The sequence below is a fragment of the Lepus europaeus genome, chromosome 2, assembly GCF_033115175.1.
Source record: "Lepus europaeus isolate LE1 chromosome 2, mLepTim1.pri, whole genome shotgun sequence".
Classification (NCBI taxonomy): domain Eukaryota; kingdom Metazoa; phylum Chordata; class Mammalia; order Lagomorpha; family Leporidae; genus Lepus; species Lepus europaeus.
In genome coordinates, this window is record NC_084828.1 from 173,173,167 (window position 1) to 173,195,041 (window position 21,875).

Consider the following 21,875-nt stretch of genomic DNA (forward strand, 5'->3'; position numbering starts at 1 on the left):
TGGCCTAAGTGCTTGGGCCCCTACATCTATGTGGGAAACCCAGGGGAAGTCCCTGGTTCCTGGCTTCGGAATGGCCCAGCTCCAGCCATTATGGCCATTTAGGGAGCAAATCAGAGGATGGAGGACCTGTCTGTTTCTCCCTCTCACTGTCTGTAACTCTAACTCTCGAATAAGTAAATCAATCAATAGATCTATAAAAACAAACAAACAAAAAAGGTCAAAAGAAGGTCTGGAGATGCTAGGCTATTCCTTAAAGGCTGGCCACATTTACCCTGATCTGATATCTTTCCTGCTTAGAAATAGCTTGCCTTGGCCAGATCAGTGTTCCACATGCAAATGTTCTCTAAGTTGTAGCTGTAATTTTTTCCAGATGACCAGATTTTTTCTGAAAGTGAGCATACTTTTAATCATGTTGATTAGCTGTTCTTCTGCATCATATTATTATTCTTTCTGATAATGATTCTAGGGTTAACATCAGAATTACAAATTTTTAGATGGGTTTGTAATGTCTTCTAAATCATGTAATCTAAAAATAATTGAGTTAGATACTAATGAGATATTGCAGGAACAACTGCTGTTTTTCTGACAACTGATTATTAAACCTTAAAACCCAAATACCTCTCTTATAGTGATGAGTATGCAGAATCTGGAAAGATATTATATTTTTAAATATAGGTAGATAGGAATGCCATTTATTTCCTATTTAGATATACTGAATTCATCCATGTGAGAATATATATGCAGGTCATTAGCTTATTATAATTTGACTATTTACATGACTTTTGACTTAATGGAGCATGAATAAAATTTTGAGGGTATACATGAGATGGATATTTCATACACAGAACATTAAGATTTTTGATGAGCTCTCTGGGTTACAAATCGAACCTGCATATTTTATTATTCACTGTTTTAACTAACAATGCATGAAGGAAATGCAATGTCAATACTTGGCCTATTTTTAAACTAATATAATAACCCTAGTCATGCCAAAATGTTTGCTTTTTGAAATAAATAATCACAATTAAGTTGTTTCAGCACTTGCATTTCAAGAGTTCTAGTCTCTACATTTAATGGTCTATTAGCCAATTCTGTTTACTAGATAGATATTAATAAAAATGTATGAGTTGGGGCTGGTGCTATGACACAGGTTAATCCTCCAGCTCCTGTGCTGGCATCCCATATGGGCACTGGTTCTAGTCCCAGCTGCTCCTCTTCCAATCCAGCTTTCTCTATGGCCTGGGAAAGCAATGGAAGACAGCCCAACCACTTGGGCCCCTGCACCCATGTGGGAGACCCAGAAGCTCTTGGCTCCTGGCTTCAGATTGGCACAGCTCCAGCCTTTGTGGCCATTTGGGGAGTGAACCAGCAGATAAAGACCTCTCTCTCTCTCTCTCAGACTGTAATTCTACCACTCAGAAAAATAAATAAATAAAATCTTTACCAAAAAAAAAAAAGGTATGAGCCTGAAAAATTCTCAATCTAATTTAATCCTGCCTCTCTTAAATCTTAATTGGATTACTTCAAACTTCTAAAGTAATTCAGTCTACAGTAGCACTAGAAGGTAAAGAATTTGCATTAAAAAGTTATTCTGTTGTTTGCTCAACTCTTAAGGCTATTAGTTGCAAGGGCCAGTATTGTGGCCTAGCAGGTAAAGCCACCACCTATGATACCAGCATCCGATTTGGGAGCTTGTTCGTGTCCCAGCTGCTCCACTTCTGATACAGGTTCCTGCTAGTGGCCTGGAAGGCAGGAGAAGATGGCCCAAATACCTGGGCCCTTATCACCCACAGTGGAGACCTGGGTGGGGCTTCAGCCTGGCCCAATATTGGCCACTGTGTCCATCTAGTGTGTGAACCAGCTTATGGAAGATCTCTTTCTCTCTGACTCCCTCTCTTGAGGCCTCCAGAAAAAGAACTAGCTCTGAGACCACAGGGCCACCAATAGAGGAAGTTGGAAACTTACTCTTTCCTCCTCTGAAACTCTCATTCTGCCATTAGCAAAGACCCCCACTGTCACCACAGGCCCCAGACCAATGAACACATGTTGTGTAAGACCTCCCCGCCCACACCTAAGATGACCCAAATAAGAAAAGAGCAAGACCTTAAAAACCCAGTACACTTCCTGAAAACCAGTGTCCTGCTCAGACACTCTACCCTGTCCCCTCAGACAAGATGCTTCACTTCTGCTTTGCTTTGCTTTGCTCAGTAAAGCTTCTGCCTTTCTTGCAACCATTTCCTGGCTTTTATTTCTATACTGAGCTGAGGAAAAGAACCCACTGACCCATTCTGATAACATCCCTCCGCTTCGCAACCAGTAACATCTCTCTGCAACTCTCTTTCAAGATGAATAAATAAATTTAGAAAAAAATGCGAGTTGTCAAATCCCCAGACTATAAGTCTTCAAGATACAAGAACTCTATTTTCCTCCATGTCACATACATTTTCTAACAACCTTGGCAGCATTCTGTACCCTGTGGAGTACCCAGTACCTTTAGTTTGATGTTGCTGACAAGACCTAAAACGTAATCTCTTAAAATCCCACCAAAAATGTAGCAAAACTGAAGGAAAAAGATGAAAGAAAAAGGCACATGTTCACTGAGGTGAAAAACTGGAATCCTCTTAAATGTCCTTTAGGGAACCAGGTAAGTAGTTTTTTATATATCCACTCTCAAAGAATGCAATTTAACCAGAAAGCAGAAGAGGCACTAGTACATGAAATAACATGGATAAACCTTGCAAATATGATAAGGGGGAGAAAAAAAGACATAAAAGACCACATATTAGCCGGCACCGCGGCTCACTAGGCTAATCCTCCGCCTTGCGGCGCCGGCACACCGGGTTCTAGTCCCGGTCGGAGCGCTGGATTCTGTCCCGGTTGCCCCTCTTCCAGGCCAGCTGTCTGCTGTGGCCCGGGAGTGCAGTGGAGGATGGCCCAAGTGCTTGGGCCCTGCAACCCACGGGAGACCAGGGTAAGCACCTGGCTCCTGCCATCGGATCAGCGTGGTGCGCCAGCCGTGGCAGCCATTGGAGGGTGAACCAATGGCAAAGGAAGACCTTTCTCTCTGTCCCTCTCTCTCTCACTGTCCACTCTGCCTGTCAAAAAAAAAAAAAAAAAGGCCACATATTGTACAGTGCCAGTTATATGAAATGTCCATAGTAGGTAAATGAATAGAGGTGAGTCATTTCCATAAAAAGGGAGAAGGGAGGTGGGGGCAATGAGGAGTGATCTCTACTTTTCATAAGATTTCTTTTTCAGTGATGAAAATGTCCTGGAATGAGACAGTGATGATGGTGGCACAACCTTATGAATATATTAAAAATTGCTAAATTGCACATTTCAAATGGGTGAATCTTATGCTGTATGGAATTTCATCTAAAACAGCATAAAAGATGGAGAAATATTTACAAAATATACACTGTATAATGAATAAATTTATTATGTGATAAATGCATATAATTTATGTTAAGAAAATAAATCAGAAGAAAATGGAACAAAATGTTAGTGGTGAGTATCCTTACAGCTTATATATTTTTAAAAATATTTATTTATTTATTTATTTGTAAGTCAGATTTACAGAAAGACAGGGCAATAGGGGGTGGGGCGGCGGGGTCTTCTAACTACTGGTTCATTCCTCAAGTGGCTGTATCAGCCAGAGCTGAGCCAGGCCTAAGCCAAGAACCAGGATCTTGATCCAGGTCCCCAACATGTGTATGGCCCCAAGCTCTTGGGCCATCCTCCAATGCTTCTTCCAGGCTCATTAGCAGGAAGCTGGATCAGAACTGGAGCAACCTGGACATGAATCACAGCCCATATGGGATATCAATGTCCCTACTCAGGATGCTGGTGTCCCAGGCAACAGCTTTACCCACTATATACCACACCATCCCCTATAGCCTGTATTTTGTACTTGTTTTTAGTGTTTTATGTGTTTTCTAAAGTTTTTAAAATTTAGTACATATTATTTGGGCTTTTTCTGAATCTATTCCAGGTCTTCCCTCCATCCCAAGAGGGGAAGGCAGGAGGTGGAGTTTATGCAGTAATTACCTGAGTAGGTTTTTCATGGTTCATTAACAGAAACAAGAGAGGAAAAATGCTGTTTATAGGACACTCTCTTTGCAATCATCTGCCCTATTGATCCTAAAGTCTGCTGGTCCCTAGAACAGTGGCTCTGAACCAAGGGTACATGTCAGAATGAGGGGCTCATTCAAGCCAGTCATCCCAGGTCCTCACTATCAGATCCAACCAGGGAAAAAGGGGTGCCATCTGGAGCTATTCCCTAAGGACAGAGGCAAGAGCTGTGCATCTTGATTTCCCAGACCCTAAATGGAGCCCAGAAGAGAAGGAGCTCAATAAATGTTTCCTGAATAGAGAAGTAATGGCAAGAACTAGTATTTCCAATGAAGAGTATAGATGTTTTTTGTCAGTCAGATCTTCCCATACAACACAAGTTCCAGGTTAAAAAAAGAAACCACTGAAGAGCAAGAAGTTGAGCTTCTCAGATCCAGCCAGACCTATGAATCACAGGAACCATTAATTAGAACTTGAGAGCCCTGGGAAGCTGGGCTAAGATGGGTGACACATGCCACACTCTGGAAGGCCACCTGGCTTCTAATCATTTTCTGAATCTTTGGCTAAACAAATAAAAATTTTAGTCTAACATTTCAACGTGTATGGGTGTGGTGGAATGAGAAGGCCATGCCAAGATGGCCACTGGCAAGCAAGCTTCAGTTACTCAGGAATGGCTTCGAAACCCACCTGGCAATGGAGCCTGCCTGGCAACAGGCTGAGATTGGATGGCTTTGGAAACCACATAGCAACAGAGCCTGCCTGGCAACAGGTTGTGATTGGATGGCTTCGGATACTGCCTGGCAACAGGCTGGAATGGTTAGGGCATAAACTACCCCTTGACTGGATTGGCTGCCTTGGCTATATAAGCTGCTGTACCAACTGAAATAAACGAGTCTGCCGGCTGCTAGCCTCTGGCCTGCTTTCAGCCAACTCCCAGGGTCTGTGTGGTGACTCAGCACCTCTTGCCCCTACCACACTCCTCCTCACAGAACGAATCCACAGCAACATATGGGTATGTGTGTGTATGTGTGTGCCATGCATGTATTGATTTTCTTTCCACCAAACTTTCACTTATGGGATGTGTCTAGAAAAGAAGCATATATCAAAAACCTACCTGAAGTATCAGACTTAAGTGGTAAAGTGTTAGAAGCATCCCCATTAACTTCTGGAATAACAGAGACACCTAGTATCACTTCTTTTTGAAGTCCTAACCAAGAAAATGTGATGAAAAGGAAAATAACAGATACTAAATATAAGATTTAAGATGTTCCTTAATTGCAAAAAAAATCCCCAAATCTGAAAACTGGAAGTAGTGAGGGTATTAAACACCAGATCAACAATACAAGAAACAACAGCAACCCTCTACACTGGTAATAACTGTTTAGAAAATATAGAAAAAAATAATTTCTTCTTTCTAAGAAGAAACCTGATAGCTGCCCAAAATGGGAAAAACTAAAAATATTATTGAAGCGAGTAAATGAAGATCTGAATACAGAAATATGGCAAGACATTGATTCAGGAAACCCAAAAGATGTGAACTCTTCCTAAAGAACTGCAAGTTCAATGAAATGCCAATCAAAATTAGAAACAGTCATCAGAGAAGTTCAATAACTATATTTAACAAAACAGTGTAATAATAGGATAAGAACAGCCAAACAAGATAAATTGAATCAAATAACAAGTCCAGAAACAGACTCACAGATAAATGGAAGAAAAAAAAAAGAGGGGAGGGTAATTACAAATCAGGGGAAAGGGTAAACCATCAAATAAATGACCTATATGGGAAAAATAAAATTGGATCACAGAAAGGTTATTTCAATACAGATGCTGTAATATCACACATACATTCTGAATTAAATTTACCTAAGTTACATACATACATAAAGATAAAAACAAAATTTAAGACTATTAGAAGCTAAAAATATGTATCTTAATAACATGAGGTTAGAAGAAACTTCTTTACAGCAAATCATAAAAGGAAAGATTCATAAGTCAAAATGTGAAGTATCTGCCCACGAAAGAACATCATCAACAAAATCAAAACAACAAAGCATACAATGAGAGAACAAACTGTGATATATAAAATTTGTTGACAAAGGATGTGAAGGCCAAATCCATAAAGAATTCTTACAGATCAAGACAAGAAGCAAACCATTTAAAGTGTAGGCAAAGATTAAGAACAGACAATTCACAGAACTCACAATGGCAGTAAACACACAAAGACAACTCATCTCAAGGAAATGAAAATGAAAACCACAGGCAGAGCTCTTTCCATACCACCATGAGAGCAAAGCAGGAGGAAGCAAAGCTGAGGGTCTAATACGATCCAAAGGCAATTATGTCACAGTAATAACCTGACAGGAACCTACAAACGGTCACTGGGAACTGATTAACAAATTGTGATACAGTCATAAAATAGAATGCTCACAGCAGTTAGAAACGCATGGACCAGGGCTCTGCGTTGTCAACATGCAGAAATGTCTAAAACAGAGAAAGGCAAAAGCACCGTCACAGAAAGATGTCTGGCGTGATCCCAGCAAGTGAAGTTTTCAAATATGCAAAGTATTACTCTGTGTGATCCAAAGACACTCGCAGTATGTAGCAGGGCAATCTATTAGCATCTATAAACCAGAAAGGAAAAATTCTGGCATCGGTGTTACATTATTTGAATCCTCTGTGCCTCAGTTTCCTCCTTTGTAAAACAGAAACAACGCCTGTCTCTGTCTTGTAGGGCTGTTGTAAGGATTAAGTACAGTGACTATGTAACATGTCTGGTGCAGAGAAAGGGCATAACCGCGGGACAAGCTGAAAACATCGGAGGTGGGTTGGCGCTGTGGCGTAGTGGGTAAAGCCACCACCTGCATGCTGACATCCCACGGGGCGCCAGTTCAAGTCCTGGCTGCTCCACTTCCAGTCCATCTCTTTGCTATGGCCTGAGAAGATTGCCCAGGTCTTTGGGCCACTGCGCCCACGTGGGAGACCCAGAAGAAACTCCTGGCTCCTGCTTCAGATCAGCCCAGTTCTGGCCGCTGCGGCCATCTAGGGAGTGAACCAGCAGATGGAAGACACCTCTCTCTCTCTCTCTCTCTCTCTCTCTCTCTCAGCCTCTCTGTAACTCTGCCTTTCAAATAAATAAATCTTTAAAAAAAAAAAAAAAGCATTTGAGGGTGTGTTATCTCCTACTCCCTCCAACCCCTCTATATTTTGCTTCTCCATGGGAGAAAAGCAGCTTTGAGGATTAAAGACGTCCACCTGTCATATTGCTTTATGGAATAATAGCAGATACTGACAAGATGATTTAACAAAAGTTCTCAAGCACTTTAAATGTCCCCCTGAAAAGTTTTCATGTAATGACAAACTCCTTGAACTATCATTGCTTAAAAATCCACTTCCACTCAACCAGTTTTAATTATCAACTTAGGAATGAGTCGTGGCAGAAGTCAGAAGATCTCTCATCGAGGAACATATTTCCTAAGAAACTCCAAAACACTACTCTGACCTCAGCTGCACAAGCCTAAAAAGAGCTAGCCTGCAGCTTCCAAAGCAGCCCAAGGCCAGTGCCCAAGCACCACCCGAGGAGGCGAGCCAAGGCCCAGGTGTACCTGAGTGGGACCTGTAATTCTGGCATAGCTGGTGGATCTTCTTAGGCTTCCGGACGGCACACTGCTTGTCTGTGCTGTTTGTGCTGGCATAGTGGAACAGCGAGCACAGGTCACTGAAGCGGAAGGCCACGCCCTGTATGATGCTCTGGGCTGTGTCTCCAGTGAGAAACATGGCATTGGGGTCATTGATGCATTTCATCAGTAGCACAAGCTCAGCTTGGGTGAAGTCCTGAATCTCATCACCGTAGAGCTCATGGATGGACCATGGGAGCACCCGGAGCTTCGACAGCCTGCGGTACAGGTTGTACAGAACATCCTCTTCATCGAAGTAGCCTTTCTGGGACCTGATCTGCTGATACAGGCAGAAGAGTTTATAGATCTCGCTGCGGTCTTCCTTGAAATTGGGGGAGCGCTTCCTCCCTAACTTCTTATATGCTTCTTCAGTGAGTCTCCCCTGGGGACAGCTGAGGGCCTCAAAAGAACCTTTCAGAAAAGACTTAATTTCTTTCCAAATCAGTGCAGGGTTGTAGGAGGTTTTCCCCTTGGTCATCTTGGGCCATATCTCATTGGTGAACACCTCAAACGTCACGTACACCCGGGGGTCACTGTCACTTGGCTGTGTTTCTTTGTCCTCCTCGCTGTAGTCCCCATCAGCCTCAGCCTCCTCTTCGTCCTCCTGCCAGCTGGGGATGAGCAACTCTTCTTGTGTGGACCATCCTGTAATGCTCCTTTTCAAGCTTCCATCTTCATTTCTCAGAAAAAATGGCTTCGGCAGAGAAGCATCAAGCAGGAGGAGCATCTGTTTAGAGGTCACAAACAGAGGGAAGTTCTCATCCCTCAGGTCCTGGAGCTTGTGCACATGGGGGGCCAGTGGTCTGTAGTGACTGGTGGCTTTGCTAACCTTGGACAGTTCAATGAAATTCCTCTGCACTTCCTGGCACAGGACATGGTTCTTGGTCACAAAGATCTGATGCAAGTGCTCCAGCTGACGGGGATGTCTTGGAGCACACCCTCCCGCTGCTTGGCCACGCTCCGCACCTGCTCTCCCCGCACAGGCTCCACGCTCCTGCTCCTCACCTAGAGTACCTGCTGTTTCCATTCCAGTGGAACCTGGCTCTTCCTCACCTTCTTCCTCCTCCCTTTCCTCCCTGCCCAGACCCTCTTTTCCAAGTCCCACCTTCAACTTTCTCTTTGGCCAGATCTGTTTGGTCAGCAGTGGGCTTCCTGCCTGCTCAGCTTTTTCCCAGTAAATGTGGAATTTCTTCCACAGCCTGTACAAGCAGCAGGTTGTCTTCCCAGTGCCACTCCGCCCAATGAGGATGATGGGCTCCAGCGGCCTGGGGTTGAGGTTGATCACCGAGTACTCCAGCTCCCCCAGGCGGAAGGGGCACTCCACTGGAGCCATTGTGTCATTGAGGATGCTGAAGACTGTGTTGGTGCCGAACCTATGAAACTTCAGGACGTTATATTCTGTCCCCACCACACTGGTCGGGGGACTGTTCTCAAGATCCACACACACTTTCTCCTGCTCTGTATCCTCCACAAAGCAATGGGGTATATACTTTTGGATTTTCTTGTTCGCTGACACTTGGCCTTTATTGACACCCTTCAGCTTCTTCTGCAGGACACAGGACAAGCCCCGGTTGTAGGCACTGCAGACGGCCTTGATAGAATCAGACAGTTTGCAGTGATCCAAGACGATATCCCAGATGCGGATGATCTCAGTGTAGACCTGCTCCGACTTTCCTATGGTATATGTGTCGTGCCCCATGGTAATGCTCTTTGGATTATCACTGCGTCGAGGGGAGGAGTCAACGGCGATCTCCCAGAGCATCCGGGCTCCTTTGTCCAGCTTAGCTTCGAACAGCTGGATGCTTCCTTTCAGGTGCTTCAGTCGCTTCTGCAAGCCCTGGGTCCACTCTCCATTCCCCAGCTTCTGGACGGTCAGGATGATTTTCTTCTTTATGACCTTGGTCATTACCTTACTGGACAGTTTCTTCAGCATTTCTGAAGTGCACTCAACATCCCAGGCCATGTTATCAAAGCTCTGGAAGTAGACCTCAATTTCCCGCATGCTCCAGCCTGGATCGATCTTGCCCTTCCTCCTTCTGTTACCAACAGGAATGAGCTGTGAGTCCCCAGGGCGTGTCTGAGCATGTGCTTCCCCTGCCTTGGGGATGGCAGGACTGTTCTCTCCATAGTCAGAGTTTCCCAGCGTTTGCTGGAGTTTGTCTTTCTTTCTTATTATGCTGGCTTCTGCCTTCTGAGGCTCAGATCTCTGAGGATAGTCCTCTGGGGGGGGCATATCCAATTCAACCTGCTGAATCAAAACTATGATATCCTGCACAAGGCAATCTCTTAAAGAGTGTGGTCTGATGGATTCAGGCTTCTGTCTCATCACTAGGGCAGCCGGGAGAGTCTCCCAGCTACCAGGAATCCTATCTTCTTCAGACAGGATTCCAGCAATGGTGTTGCATGGCAATGAACCCTGGATCATGGGTTGACACATATGACCAGGGGCGGTGGGCTGTGAGAAATTACCCGAGAGGGCAGCAGAGTCCTGCCGGCTCTTCCTCTTTCTGTCGGTCACAGCTTTGTTCCAGGCAATTAGCAGAGGGTCATTCTTCTTAATCCGGTGTCGTGCGTCCTTGCCTTCTTTGTTCTTTAGGTTGAAGTTGATGTCAAACTTCGCCAGCAGCTCTATCACTTTTTTCACGCTCTTTGGTGTGCCCTTCTGAAAGAGGACGTGCATCAGGGTGTTCCCATGGCCATCCTGGATGTTGGGGCTGAGGTAGCAAAATTTGGTTGGGTTAGTCCAGAACAGCTCCAACAGGTGCCTGAGGAAGTTAAAACCGATGTCAGCTGAAAGACACAAACACAACCTTGTGAATACTGAGCCACTCTTCAGGGTGCAGCAGATCCTGAGTTTAAGAGAGGTGCCAGCCTAGGATATTTCAGAACACTGAACTCCCCCAAGTATCTGATAGCCATTTAATAACTCGGTGGCTCTCAATCCAGTGTGATCTGGTCACCAGATAAAGGCCAGGAACATTGCTAAATATCCTACTATACTCAGGAGAGTCCCTGACAACCAAGAATCATCAGCCTGAATGTCAACAGCACCTCCAGAAATAATCCTACAATATTTTAACAAGATCCTTTATGCAAAGACCCTAGAAAATGTGTAACTAAATGGAAAGTACTTTTGGCTACCAACAGTCAACCATGGAACTGAAGAATCATCAGTCAATCCATCTTGATCATTCACTACAACGGCCACTTCTTTGCATCAGGCTATGCATGAGGGGCCAGGAGAGATGGGTAGGCCTGGCCAAGAAATGGGTCTTTCCTGAACCACTGTTTTTCCCCAAAGGAAAGATCAAAAACCACAGCACCAATGATCAGTTCTTATATCTCACCTCCTCCTCAAGGAAAAGACTGCTTAAAAATTAAGGACTTACCTTTGATTTCTAGAAAGATATGGAATGCTGCATGCAAAGGAGTATCACCTTCCAGGAGAGAAATTCCACGGGGGTCTGCACCCTTGCTCAGGAGAAGAAAAGCCAATTCGAAGTCCTCACATTTCAGGCACATGGGGAGCGGCCTCTCCTGGCTCTCCTGGAGACCCTCAGGCAAGGCTGGGAGAGAAAAGAAGAGAAATGTTCCAACCTGTGTGCTACATCCTGCAAGAGGCAGCTCCCAATTCACCTGACAAGGGAGGGACTGGAACAGGTGATGCTGACCTGACTTCCAGGATCCTCCTATTACCACTTTCTGGGAAGCAAAGGCTTCCCAGCACCCTCACGATGAATGCTCCTTTGAGTGTACTTTTGTCCATGGGCCTTCCCCATCTGACCTCTCCAGCTCCTCTTGTCCCACCACAAGACCATTGTTCTCATCATCAGCACTGTCCTGGAGTGAGGACGCAGCAGGAAGACAGTGGAAATCCCAAGCTCGCCTAACACCATACCTGACATAAGGACATGAGCAGATTTCTTGCATCCTTCGCTTCTTCTAAACTTCTACCCTCAGTTGCTATTGTCACCTTGCCACCTTCCTTTAGCGCAATCCTCACCCCCCTGCACTGCAGGCTCCCTGACGTCCTCCAGAAGGCAGATCACTCCCTGCAGAGCTACAGCCTCCTGACCGTGCCTCCAACAGCTGTGCACTTGCTTCCATGAACTTGGTTCCTAGCACTTAATCCTGAGAAGTGCTCTCTCAGTACTTGCTGAATCAAGGAATAAAAAGTACTTGCAACCACATTTTCCAGGCAATAAATAAGTAAATGAATAACTCTCCATGCAAGGAAGAGGTTTAAAGATATAAAGTGTAACAGACACTCCAGCTACCTCCTGAAAGCTGTGGGTGGAGCCAATGCCTCCTGGCTTTGCACTGCAGATGGCACTTTGATGGCTAAGGACTGCATCACTGCTCCATGTATGGGGCATTTCCCTTACATGGCAAAGCAAGCAGAAAACAACACAGCCAAGGGACTCTGCATGCATTAACTCGTTTACTATTCAAAGCAGTTCTAAGAAAGAGGGACTGTTACCACTCCCATTTTAAAATGAGGAGATGAAGTACAAATAGCATGCTAAAGGCCACCTGGTCAGTAGTGCATTATGGGGGTGTTGAGGGGTGGAGGTGGGAGAAAGTTAGCGTGTCTAACTTAGTTTTTAAATAAAACTCAATCCAGCAATTGTCTGCACACTCTAGACACACACCCAGGCGTGTGTGACTGTTCTGATTAAAGCAGCAGATGTTTCCACTCACCAATTACTCTGCTGTTTCTTTAAAACAAGCATCTCAAATCCCAACCAAATGATTCTAAAGGAATGTCACAAGAGTTGACGAGGATCCACATGGAATATCTGCTGCAGGGAGAAGTCCGGCTAACCGTAGGAGGAAGTGACTGACTTGCACTAAACCCAATCCAACGACCTTCCGCATAGCTGATGTTCTTCACAAAAGAGAAAGAGAACAGTGGAACCTCGAATTCACAAAACTGTACAGTTCCTATAGGATAACTGAGTTGCAGGGTGTGACATCTATCACCGCTTCAAACAGGAATGAGAGAATGAGGAGAAAGAATGAGGCAGAATTTCATGTTTCCAAAAGCAAGGGGAAGGGTCTGCCCCCACCATCTGAAAACCTGGATGACTCTCCACTGCGTGGGTCCAGCAATCTCACCTCCGTTGTCTACCAGGCAGCCCAGGAGCTGTGTCTTCCGCTGGTCCCAGGTGCTGAGGTGGGGAATGATGGTACAGATGTCGAGGTCTGAGAAGTTGTAGTCTTTGATGAGGCAATCTCCAAGAGGCAGCTCCCCAGTGACTTGGCGGGTCAGCAGCCGAAGCACTTCAGGCCACCTCTGTTTTTTCAGCAAGAATCTGATGAAGGTGTTGGCACAGTCTTGATTGATGTCACAGACCAGGTCAGGAGGGGTCTCTTTCAAAACAAAAGAATAAACCATAGGCCCAAGGAGATCCATATGATTTTTCCTCTTTCCCCAACTACAACTCAACATGTATATACTGCTGCATTACTCAGCAGTATTTTTAGGCCTACTGTAGAGATAATTACTTTGAGCCCATTACTTTAACTGCTGGTGAACATCAGTATAAGTACCGACAGCATGGGCTTCCACAGAGGGTTAAAAACACCCTATGGGGAGTTCAGTGTCTGGCCCAGGAGACAGCACAACAATGATTGTGTCTTAGGGCAGAATACTCAAGGCCAAAGTTTGACTTAAATTCTGTAGTGGCTGTAGTTGTGGCATCCCATATGGGTGCCAGTTCGTGTTCCAGCTGCTCCACTTCTGATCCAGCTCCCTGCTAATGGCCTGGGAAGGGCAGCAGAGGGAGGCCCAAGTGTTTGGGCTCTTGCTACCCACATGGAGACCCAGATGAAGTTCGTGCCTCCTGACTTCAGTCTGCCCCAAAGTTGGCTATGGCCATCTGGGGAGTGAACCAGCAGATGGAACATCTCTCTCTCTCTCTCTCTCTCTCTCTCTCCCTCTCTCTGTAACTCTGACTTTCAAAATAAATAAATAAATCTTTAAAAATAAGAAGAAACACTATAATATAGGAGAAACTATGGAACAATTACAAAGCTAAGTGTTGTGAGGTAATGGTAATTTGATGGTTTCTTTTTATTTTTTGGACACGCAGAGTTAGACAGTGAGAGAGAGACAGAGAGAAAGGTCTTCCTTCCGTTGGTTCACCCCCCAAATGGCTGCTACAGCCGGTGCTGCACCGATCCAAAGCCAGGAGCCAGATACTTCCTCCTGGTCTCCCATGCGGGTGCAGGGCCCAAGCACTTGGGCCATCCTCCACTGCACTTCCGGGCCACAGCAGAGAGCTGGGCTGGAAGAGGGGCAACCGGGACAGAATCCGGTGCCCTAACGAGGACTAGAACCCTGGGTGCCGGCACCACAGGCGGAGGATTAGCCTAGTGAGCCGCAGCACCAGCCTCTGAACTATTTCTTGCTTCGGAATGTTTTTATGCAATAACCATTCTGAGTTCATGTACTTCACCAGCTGCTTGGAGGTCTTCTGGAAAATGTCACTGTCACTAGTGAGACCATGAGCATTGCTAAATCCTGCAAAACACCACCAAGTGTTACTCCTGAATACAGAGATTACAGCTGCTCCAGATTGCAAGAATAACCACAAGGCTTTGCCCGTCTGTGTATCCATATGCTTTGTAATGTAACTCTGAAACTCATCCCATCAGGACGTGGGGCCCATTTCTCCGCCTGCCTTCCTAACTTGTCATGACCAAGCAGAATGGAGTGCATCTGCTTCTTGTACCAGTTATGAAGTTTATACACTTCTGGTGGCTCTCGTGGGATCCTGGCCCAAGAACAAGTCCAAGCCAGTCTGCTGAGAGATAAAAGTCAATACAGGAGGCCGGTGCTGTGGCACAGCAGGTAAAGACGCCACCTGCAGTGCCAGTATCCCATACGGGCATCAGTTGGAATCCTCGCTGCTCTACTTCCAATCCAATTCTCTGCTATGGCCTGGGAAAGCACTAGAAGATGGCCCAAGTCCTTGGGCCTCTGCACCCATGTGGAAGATCTGGAAGAAGCTCCTGGCTTTGAATAGGTGCAGCTCTGGCCGATGCAGCCAATCGGAGAGTGAACCAGCGGATGGAAGACCTCCCTCTCTCTCTCTCTCTCTCTCTCTCACCCTCTCCTTCTCTCTGTGTGTAACTCTTTCAAATAAATAAATAAATATTTTTTTAATAAAGGAAAAAAAGTCAATACAGAATCAAAAGGAAATCAGCCCAACTGTCTAAACTGAGGCCCCGTAGGAGCACAGCCGAGACCAGCAAAGACGACAGATGTTTAAAAGACGTCAGTTGATACTGAAAGCAGACTGCAGGGATTGTGAGCTAAATAAATTCTTATGGTTTTAAGCCAATAAATTTGGGGTTAGTTTGTTATGCAGAAATAGACAACTGATATAACAATTCAGGTAAGTGATAGCAGAAAGCTTAGAGTGACACAAACACCCAACTACATGCCAGTCACCTAAACTTGTCTGTCTTTTCGACATGTGGACAAAGCCAAGTAAGGAGCCACCTTCCTGTACAAGGAGGGGAAGACAATATCCCCTTGGTTCAATTTATTTGAGAAAGTCATCATGATTAGGAAACACCCACTGATGATGTATTGAAAAAAGACACATTCACTTGGTATTAGATTATACACTTAAAAAGTATTCTTGCTTAAATGGAATCTTACCAAACAGATGGGAAAGAAAACTGGACATTTATTTTCACACCAAATAAAAAGGGTCTGGTCCACAGTAGAAGTGCTACTGTAGTTGCTAAGAGATGAATGTCATGTTGTTCAATGTCCTCTTGTATCAGAGTGGGAACACTTCAAACAAGCTGGGCCATTTAGAAATGGGAAAAGGATTTTTAAAAGATCCTCTCTTCAGTCAGGCTTCCCAGCAGCAGACCTTGAGTCAAGAAGGATTTGTGTGCAAGAAGTTTATTAAGGAGAAAGACCAGTAAGAGGGACAGGAACTAGGATAGGGCGGAGAAACAAGCTAAATGAGGTTTCAAGCACACAAGGGGACCCCAGGGGGTCCAGAGAGAGCTCCAACATGATCTGCCACACATCAGTTACACATTTGGGTCACATTTCAATTAATCAAGTCAGAACCGCAGAAACACACATACACCAACTTGTGAACAAACATGCACTTGGAGCACAAGAGAGTTCCAAGAACCAGGCAGAAGCAAAATCCACTGTTGCACCATCCTCCAGAAAACAGAAAAGGCAACCACTTGCCAAAGGCAGACCCACATCGCTTTAGCTGAAAGCTGACTTTGAGACAGAAATATGTGTGGTGCAACAATATCTGCTCCCACCTTTGGGCTCTGCTCTCCCACCTTCATCCTAAAATACTTGTGAAAACACACAGATTAGTAAAAACTCACCATATAAAAAATAGGACCCTTGGTAAAATAGGAACTTCCCTCACTACCAAGCTGAAGGAGACACTGATTGGCTGCTTGCACCATGCCTCTAAAAGCCTTTTGGGAGCATTATTTTTCTTTCTTTATTTATTTTTCTTTTCTTTTTTCTTTTTTTTTTTTTTTTTTTTTTGGACAGGCAGAGTTAGACAGTGAGAGAGAGAGAGACAGAGAGAAAGGTCTTCCTTTGCCGTTGGTTCACCCTTCAATGGCCGCCGCGGCTGGCGTGCTGCTGCCAGCGCACTGCGCTGATCCAATGGCAGGAGCCAGGTGCTTATTCTGGTCTCCCATGCGGGTGCAGGGCCCAAGGACTTGGGCCATCCTCCACTGCACTCCCGGGCCACAGCAGAAAGCTGGCCTGGAAGAGGGGCAACCGGGATAGAATCCGGCGCCCCGACCGGGACTAGAACCCGGTGTGCCAGGGCCGCAAGGCGGAGGATTAGCCTGTTGAGCCGCGGCGCCGGCTTAGCCAGGAAAATTTTAGTATAAAAGTCACATAAAAACTAACAGAAATGTACCAAGCTTAACAATACAATTAGATGCAGCTGTACTATCAATACATGATTACATGGTTCAGAGCAGTTAAGAAGACAATAATATATCAGAGAAAGCTCCAGACATCAGGAAAGAAATCAGAGATGATACTAATAAAATACAATCGCACAGAAGTTGCTAAATATGACAAATGGTATCTCTGGGTAGAGAGATCGTGGGTGGCTTCTTAATTACACCAACTTTTCTGCGTTTTCCCCCTAAATCTCCTATATGCTTGATCAAAAGGAACATAAGATACGAAGTTGCTTAGACATTATAATCAGAATTTTTTTTAAAATATGACTATGTAAGTATCAAACAAACAAAAAAAAAAAGACAATAACATATCCCAAAGTGTAATTACTACAAATTTTTGGTTTTACACAAAACCATATGTTCACAATTTCTCTACAATGACAATATTTAGTAAATGTATATAAGCCATTTGTAATTAGAAATTAAAGAAAATGTCTGAAGTTGTCACAATGCTCACACGTATTAAAAAAAATAGAAATAAATCTTCTAAAAAAGAGAAGTTTTTTTTGGTCTGAAATTTTTCAAGCCAGTTTTGCTGTATATGATTTGATCAATTCAAGTTTATTTACCCATATGTTTATATAAAAGACAATAAAAGTGTATCACTATAAATGCATGGAATAAGACTGAATGACCAGTCACCTTTTTCTGACAGGTAGACTTACACAGAATGTTTTCCTTACATTTCATAAACTTCCAAAAAATATAAAAACATTAGCTTTCTGAAAAAGGAAAAGCATGATGGAAATCCATAAAGTCAACATCCCAGGTCTGCATTAATTGAAGATGCGCATCATCCTGGTACTGAGCACAGAGCAGAGCTGGCTCCCCACTGGAGGACCAGAGAGAAGAGGCTTCAGAGGCCTGGACTGAGCTCCTTCAAAAAGGTCATGCACTGGTCAATCAGAGAGCCCACCAGAAACACCTGTGAGGAAAGCAGGCTTCAATCTTGCTGTTCCCTGCCCACAGGAAAGAGCTAAGCAGCAACAGCGAAAGAGAGTGGACATGTTGCCATCTGGTGGTGATCATGAAAGGCAGGTAATGACAGCTATATCGTCTTGACTATTCAGGATTAAATTCTACGTCAAAGTGCTCCCTGGCACCGCATGGTAAAAAAAAATGTAGATCCTGGGGTCCACCTTGGGCCTGCTGAAGCAAAATCTGCACTTTAACAGGCTGTCACGTGATTTGTGTATGAAGTTTTAAAATTTTGATTATTTATTTTCATTTTCTCTGAAAGGCAGAAAGACAAGTGAAGAGAGCTCTTCCTTCTGCTGGTTTATTCCCTAAACGCCCGTAAGAGCCATCGTTGGGCTAGCCAAAGCCAGGAACCAGGAACTCAATCTGGGTCTCCCACACAGGTGGCAGGGGCCAAAATATCTGTGCCATCATCTGCTTCTCTCCAAGGAGTGCATTAGCAGGAAGATGAACTGGAAATTGAGTAGCCAGGCCTTGACCAGGTACTCCGATGTGAGATGCAGGTATCCCAGGTGGCAACTCAGCCACTGCACCAAACACCCACTCCATTTTGTACATATGTCAATGTTGAAGCACCACTGACTGAGAGAACATCAGAAACCTCCAGTGCGACTCTTTGTTTTTCATGCTTTATTTCTTACCTGCATGCCAGAAGCAGCCCTATCCAAAGAGATCAGCACAACCATTATAAGTAAAATGGACAGGACTCTTTGGTCAGGAACAAGAGTACAAACCCCCTAGCAGCAGCTCTTCCCAAACACAATGCTTCTATCTGCCCTATTGATGGGTGAGGGTGGGAGGGATTTGGGTACCTAAAAACAAAGAAGATCTACCTTCATTCCCATGGCCAGGCTCCTGTCCTTTGGCTCTCCCACTGTCTTAGCTGGATGGAAAGATCTTTTTAATATTAAAATCTAAAACTACACTGTCCAGTACAGTGGCCTCTAATTTACTTATATAAAATTAAAGTTAACTAAGTAAAATTAAATTTTGTATTCTTCAGATGCACAAGCCACACACAATCAAAAGCTCACTAGCCACATGTGACTAGTGGCTATCATCAGACAGAGCAGGAATAAAACATTTCCAACATCTCAGAAAAATATACTGCATACAGCTGGTCTAGAAACATCTACCAGCACTACCTCAGGTTTTAAAGTTTGTTCAACCAACAAAATGCTAGAGTCAAAATGTATGTGAATAATGCCATACCACCAAATGGACATTCAAAAGAACAGTGATATTCAGTATATAACTCCACTCAGAGATCATTATGTACAGAGACCTAATCAGATACTGACTGCCACAAGAGTTCCAAGTTAGGAAGCCTCCAATTTGTTAACCCTTCCCAAGCTGTCATCCTCTTCCTCACCCATTTTTATCTGTTCCTTTTACTCTTCCCTCAGTTTCTCTATAGTCTTAGGATAATTCCTCTGGCGTGGCAAGAAAATATTCAAGGCCAGTAACCTGGAAAACTTTAATGCTTAATGTGATCAAACATCCAACAATTTGCTCTTGAGTATTAGGGGCTTTAGGTTTAACTGGACCCACCGCGGTAACAGGCTACCTGGTAAGCCAAGTGGCAAATGACAAGCCTGGCCATGCATGCTCTTCTGCCAAGCAAGCACAGCTGAAGTCTAATGAGTAAAAAGGGGACAAGAAGAGATGCTACTGCATCTCATCCCTTGATTCCACCCCCAGGTCGTGGGTTTCACTAATGAAGGGTAGAGAAAGGAAGAGAAAGCAAGAACCCCACCCGAGTAGATGAGGTTTTTTTTAGGATAGCTGATAGTCAAAGATTCAGGAAAGCTAAAAAGAAAAGCAAAATTTCACAACTAAACAAAAATTAATGACTTATGCTAAAGACAATTACATGAAATGAAATATACACAGTATTCTAAGAATTAAGAGTTAGAATTAATAAAAGATAAATTTGTAAACAAACCAGCCACTTTCTATTTTCAGTGGTCCTTTTTTGTTGTTACTTTAAGATCTAGAAATTTACTGGCAAAGTAATCCACTTGGTTACTTTGTTTCTCAAATCATGGAAATCATTCCTAAACTGAGATTATTTGCATAAGCTCGCAGAAAGCATTCCACAAGACTTATTAATTACACTACCTTACGAAGAAATCACAATTCCTTACAACATGAAGTCATTTAAACATATTAAGTCACGGCTTTCCAAGAACATCCATGAAAAAAGAGGGCTCTAGAAATACACTCAACTCTCTTCATTCTCATGATCTTATTAAAATGATGAGATAAATAAAATAAAAATAAAAATGGGAAATGGGTGGGGGGAATTAGGAAGAAAAGCAACTTCAATTTCTCCCACATAAAACTTTTCTTACTCTGGCACCTGCCATAATCCCCAGCCCATCAGACTGTCTCTGCCCCGACAATCACCTCTATGTATTACCTGCAACTTGCTTCCCACCTACCCATTCAAGAGGTGGAGTGTTTCTAGGGAAACACACTTTTAAATTGCAGGAAATGCACATTAACCATCTATTATGATTTAATGATTATGTTCTTCATTCATAAATACAAGTCATGCGAAGATAAGAAGATAACCAGAGGGCTGGTGCTGTGGCACAGCAGGTTAAGCCATAGCCTGTAATGCCGCCATCCTATACAGGCGCTGGTTCAAGTCCAATCCAGCTCCCTGCTCATGTGTCTGGGAAAGCAGAAGAAGATGGTTCAAGTGCTTGGGCCCTGCACCCCCATGGGAGACCAGGAGAAGCACCTGGCTCCTGCCATCGGATCAGCGCGGTGCGCCGGCCGCAGCGCACCAACCGCGGCGGCCACTGGAGGGTGAACTAACGGCAAAAGGAAGACCTTTCTCTCTGTCTCTTTCTCACTGTCCACTCTGCCTGTCAAAAAAAAAAAGAAAAGAAAAGAAAGAAAAGAAAAAAATAAAAAATAGAGAAAATCAGCAGCACAAAAGAGAAGCAAGAAAGTAAATAAACGCACCCCAAAGGCAACCTACGTAATTCCGAGAAGAAAAGAGAAAATTCTTTTTTTTTTTTTTTGACAGGCAGAGTTAGACAGTGAGAGAGAGAGAGACAGAGAGAAAGGTCTTCCTTTTGCCGTTGGTTCACCCTCCAATGGCCGCCACGGTTGGCGCGCTGTGACCAGCGCACCGCGCTGATCCGATGGCAGGAGCCAGGTGCTTCTCCTGGTCTCCCATGGGGTGCAGGGCCCAAGCACTTGGGCCATCCTCCACTGCACTCCCTGGCCACAGCAGAGAGCTGGCCTGGAAGAGGGGCAACCGGGACAGAATCCAGTGCCCCGACCGGGACTAGAACCCGGTGTGCCGGTGCCGCAAGGCGGAGGATTAGCCTAGTGAGCCGCGGCGCCGGCTGAAAATTATTTTTTAAAATTCTCATTAATATTCTTAAATGTGATTCAGAGACATGGCAAATGTAAAACAAGGATAAGCTGCTAAAGATAAGAAACTTGATACAAGCTCTCAGAAGTTAAACCTACAGCTTTCAAAATTTAAAAATGCAGCAATGGAAAAGCTCAAATATAAAAGGAAAAGTTATGGGAAGAAAAAAAGGAGACAGAAAACAACAGGAAAAGTAGAAGATGTAACATAAATTCTAGAAGCTCATCCACTTAACACAGTAGCAAGAAAAGACACACTGAAGAGGAACTAAATAATAGAAAATAATTTCCTTGAGCCAAGAAAGACAGATTGAAAGGAGTTAACAGATGCCAAACAAGAAGAATGAATAAGGACCCACATCTACATAAGCCCCAGGAAAATTTCAGAACCCCAAGAACAGGGAGAATCCTACAAAAAGAAAAAAAATGAAACTGACATCACACTTCTAATCAGTAGCAATGGGGGCTAGAAGACAATGAAGTAATTTCTTCAAAGCTGTGAGGAAGAAAGTTTTATAGTATATTTCATATTTATGATACAAGGGAGTACTGAGCACACCTAGGAGGCCTGCCATCAGACTATGACACATCACTGATTATAAAACACATTTCAATTTCAAAGATGTAAAATGGGGTAATGGGAGTGCAATTTACTATCAATAATGTATGATGCCAGCCAGCGCCGTGGCTCAACAGGCTAATCCTCCGCCTTGCGGTGCTGGCACACCGGGTTCTAGTCCCGGTTGCCCCTCTTCTAGGCCAGCTCTCTGCTATGGC

At 44.1% G+C, this 21,875-nt stretch overlaps 1 protein-coding gene across 1 annotated transcript in view; it reads right to left on the reverse strand.

The window, feature by feature from the left end:
* The window catches only part of TRANK1 (tetratricopeptide repeat and ankyrin repeat containing 1), a 108,409-nt gene that overhangs the window by 40,854 nt on the left and 45,680 nt on the right, over positions 1-21,875 (reverse strand). Inside the window, 4 exon segments of the mRNA XM_062179716.1 lie at positions 7,674-10,535; positions 11,135-11,311; positions 12,864-13,129; positions 14,121-14,271. Of these exon segments, the coding sequence (XP_062035700.1) occupies positions 7,674-10,535; positions 11,135-11,311; positions 12,864-13,129; positions 14,121-14,271 (3,456 nt within the window).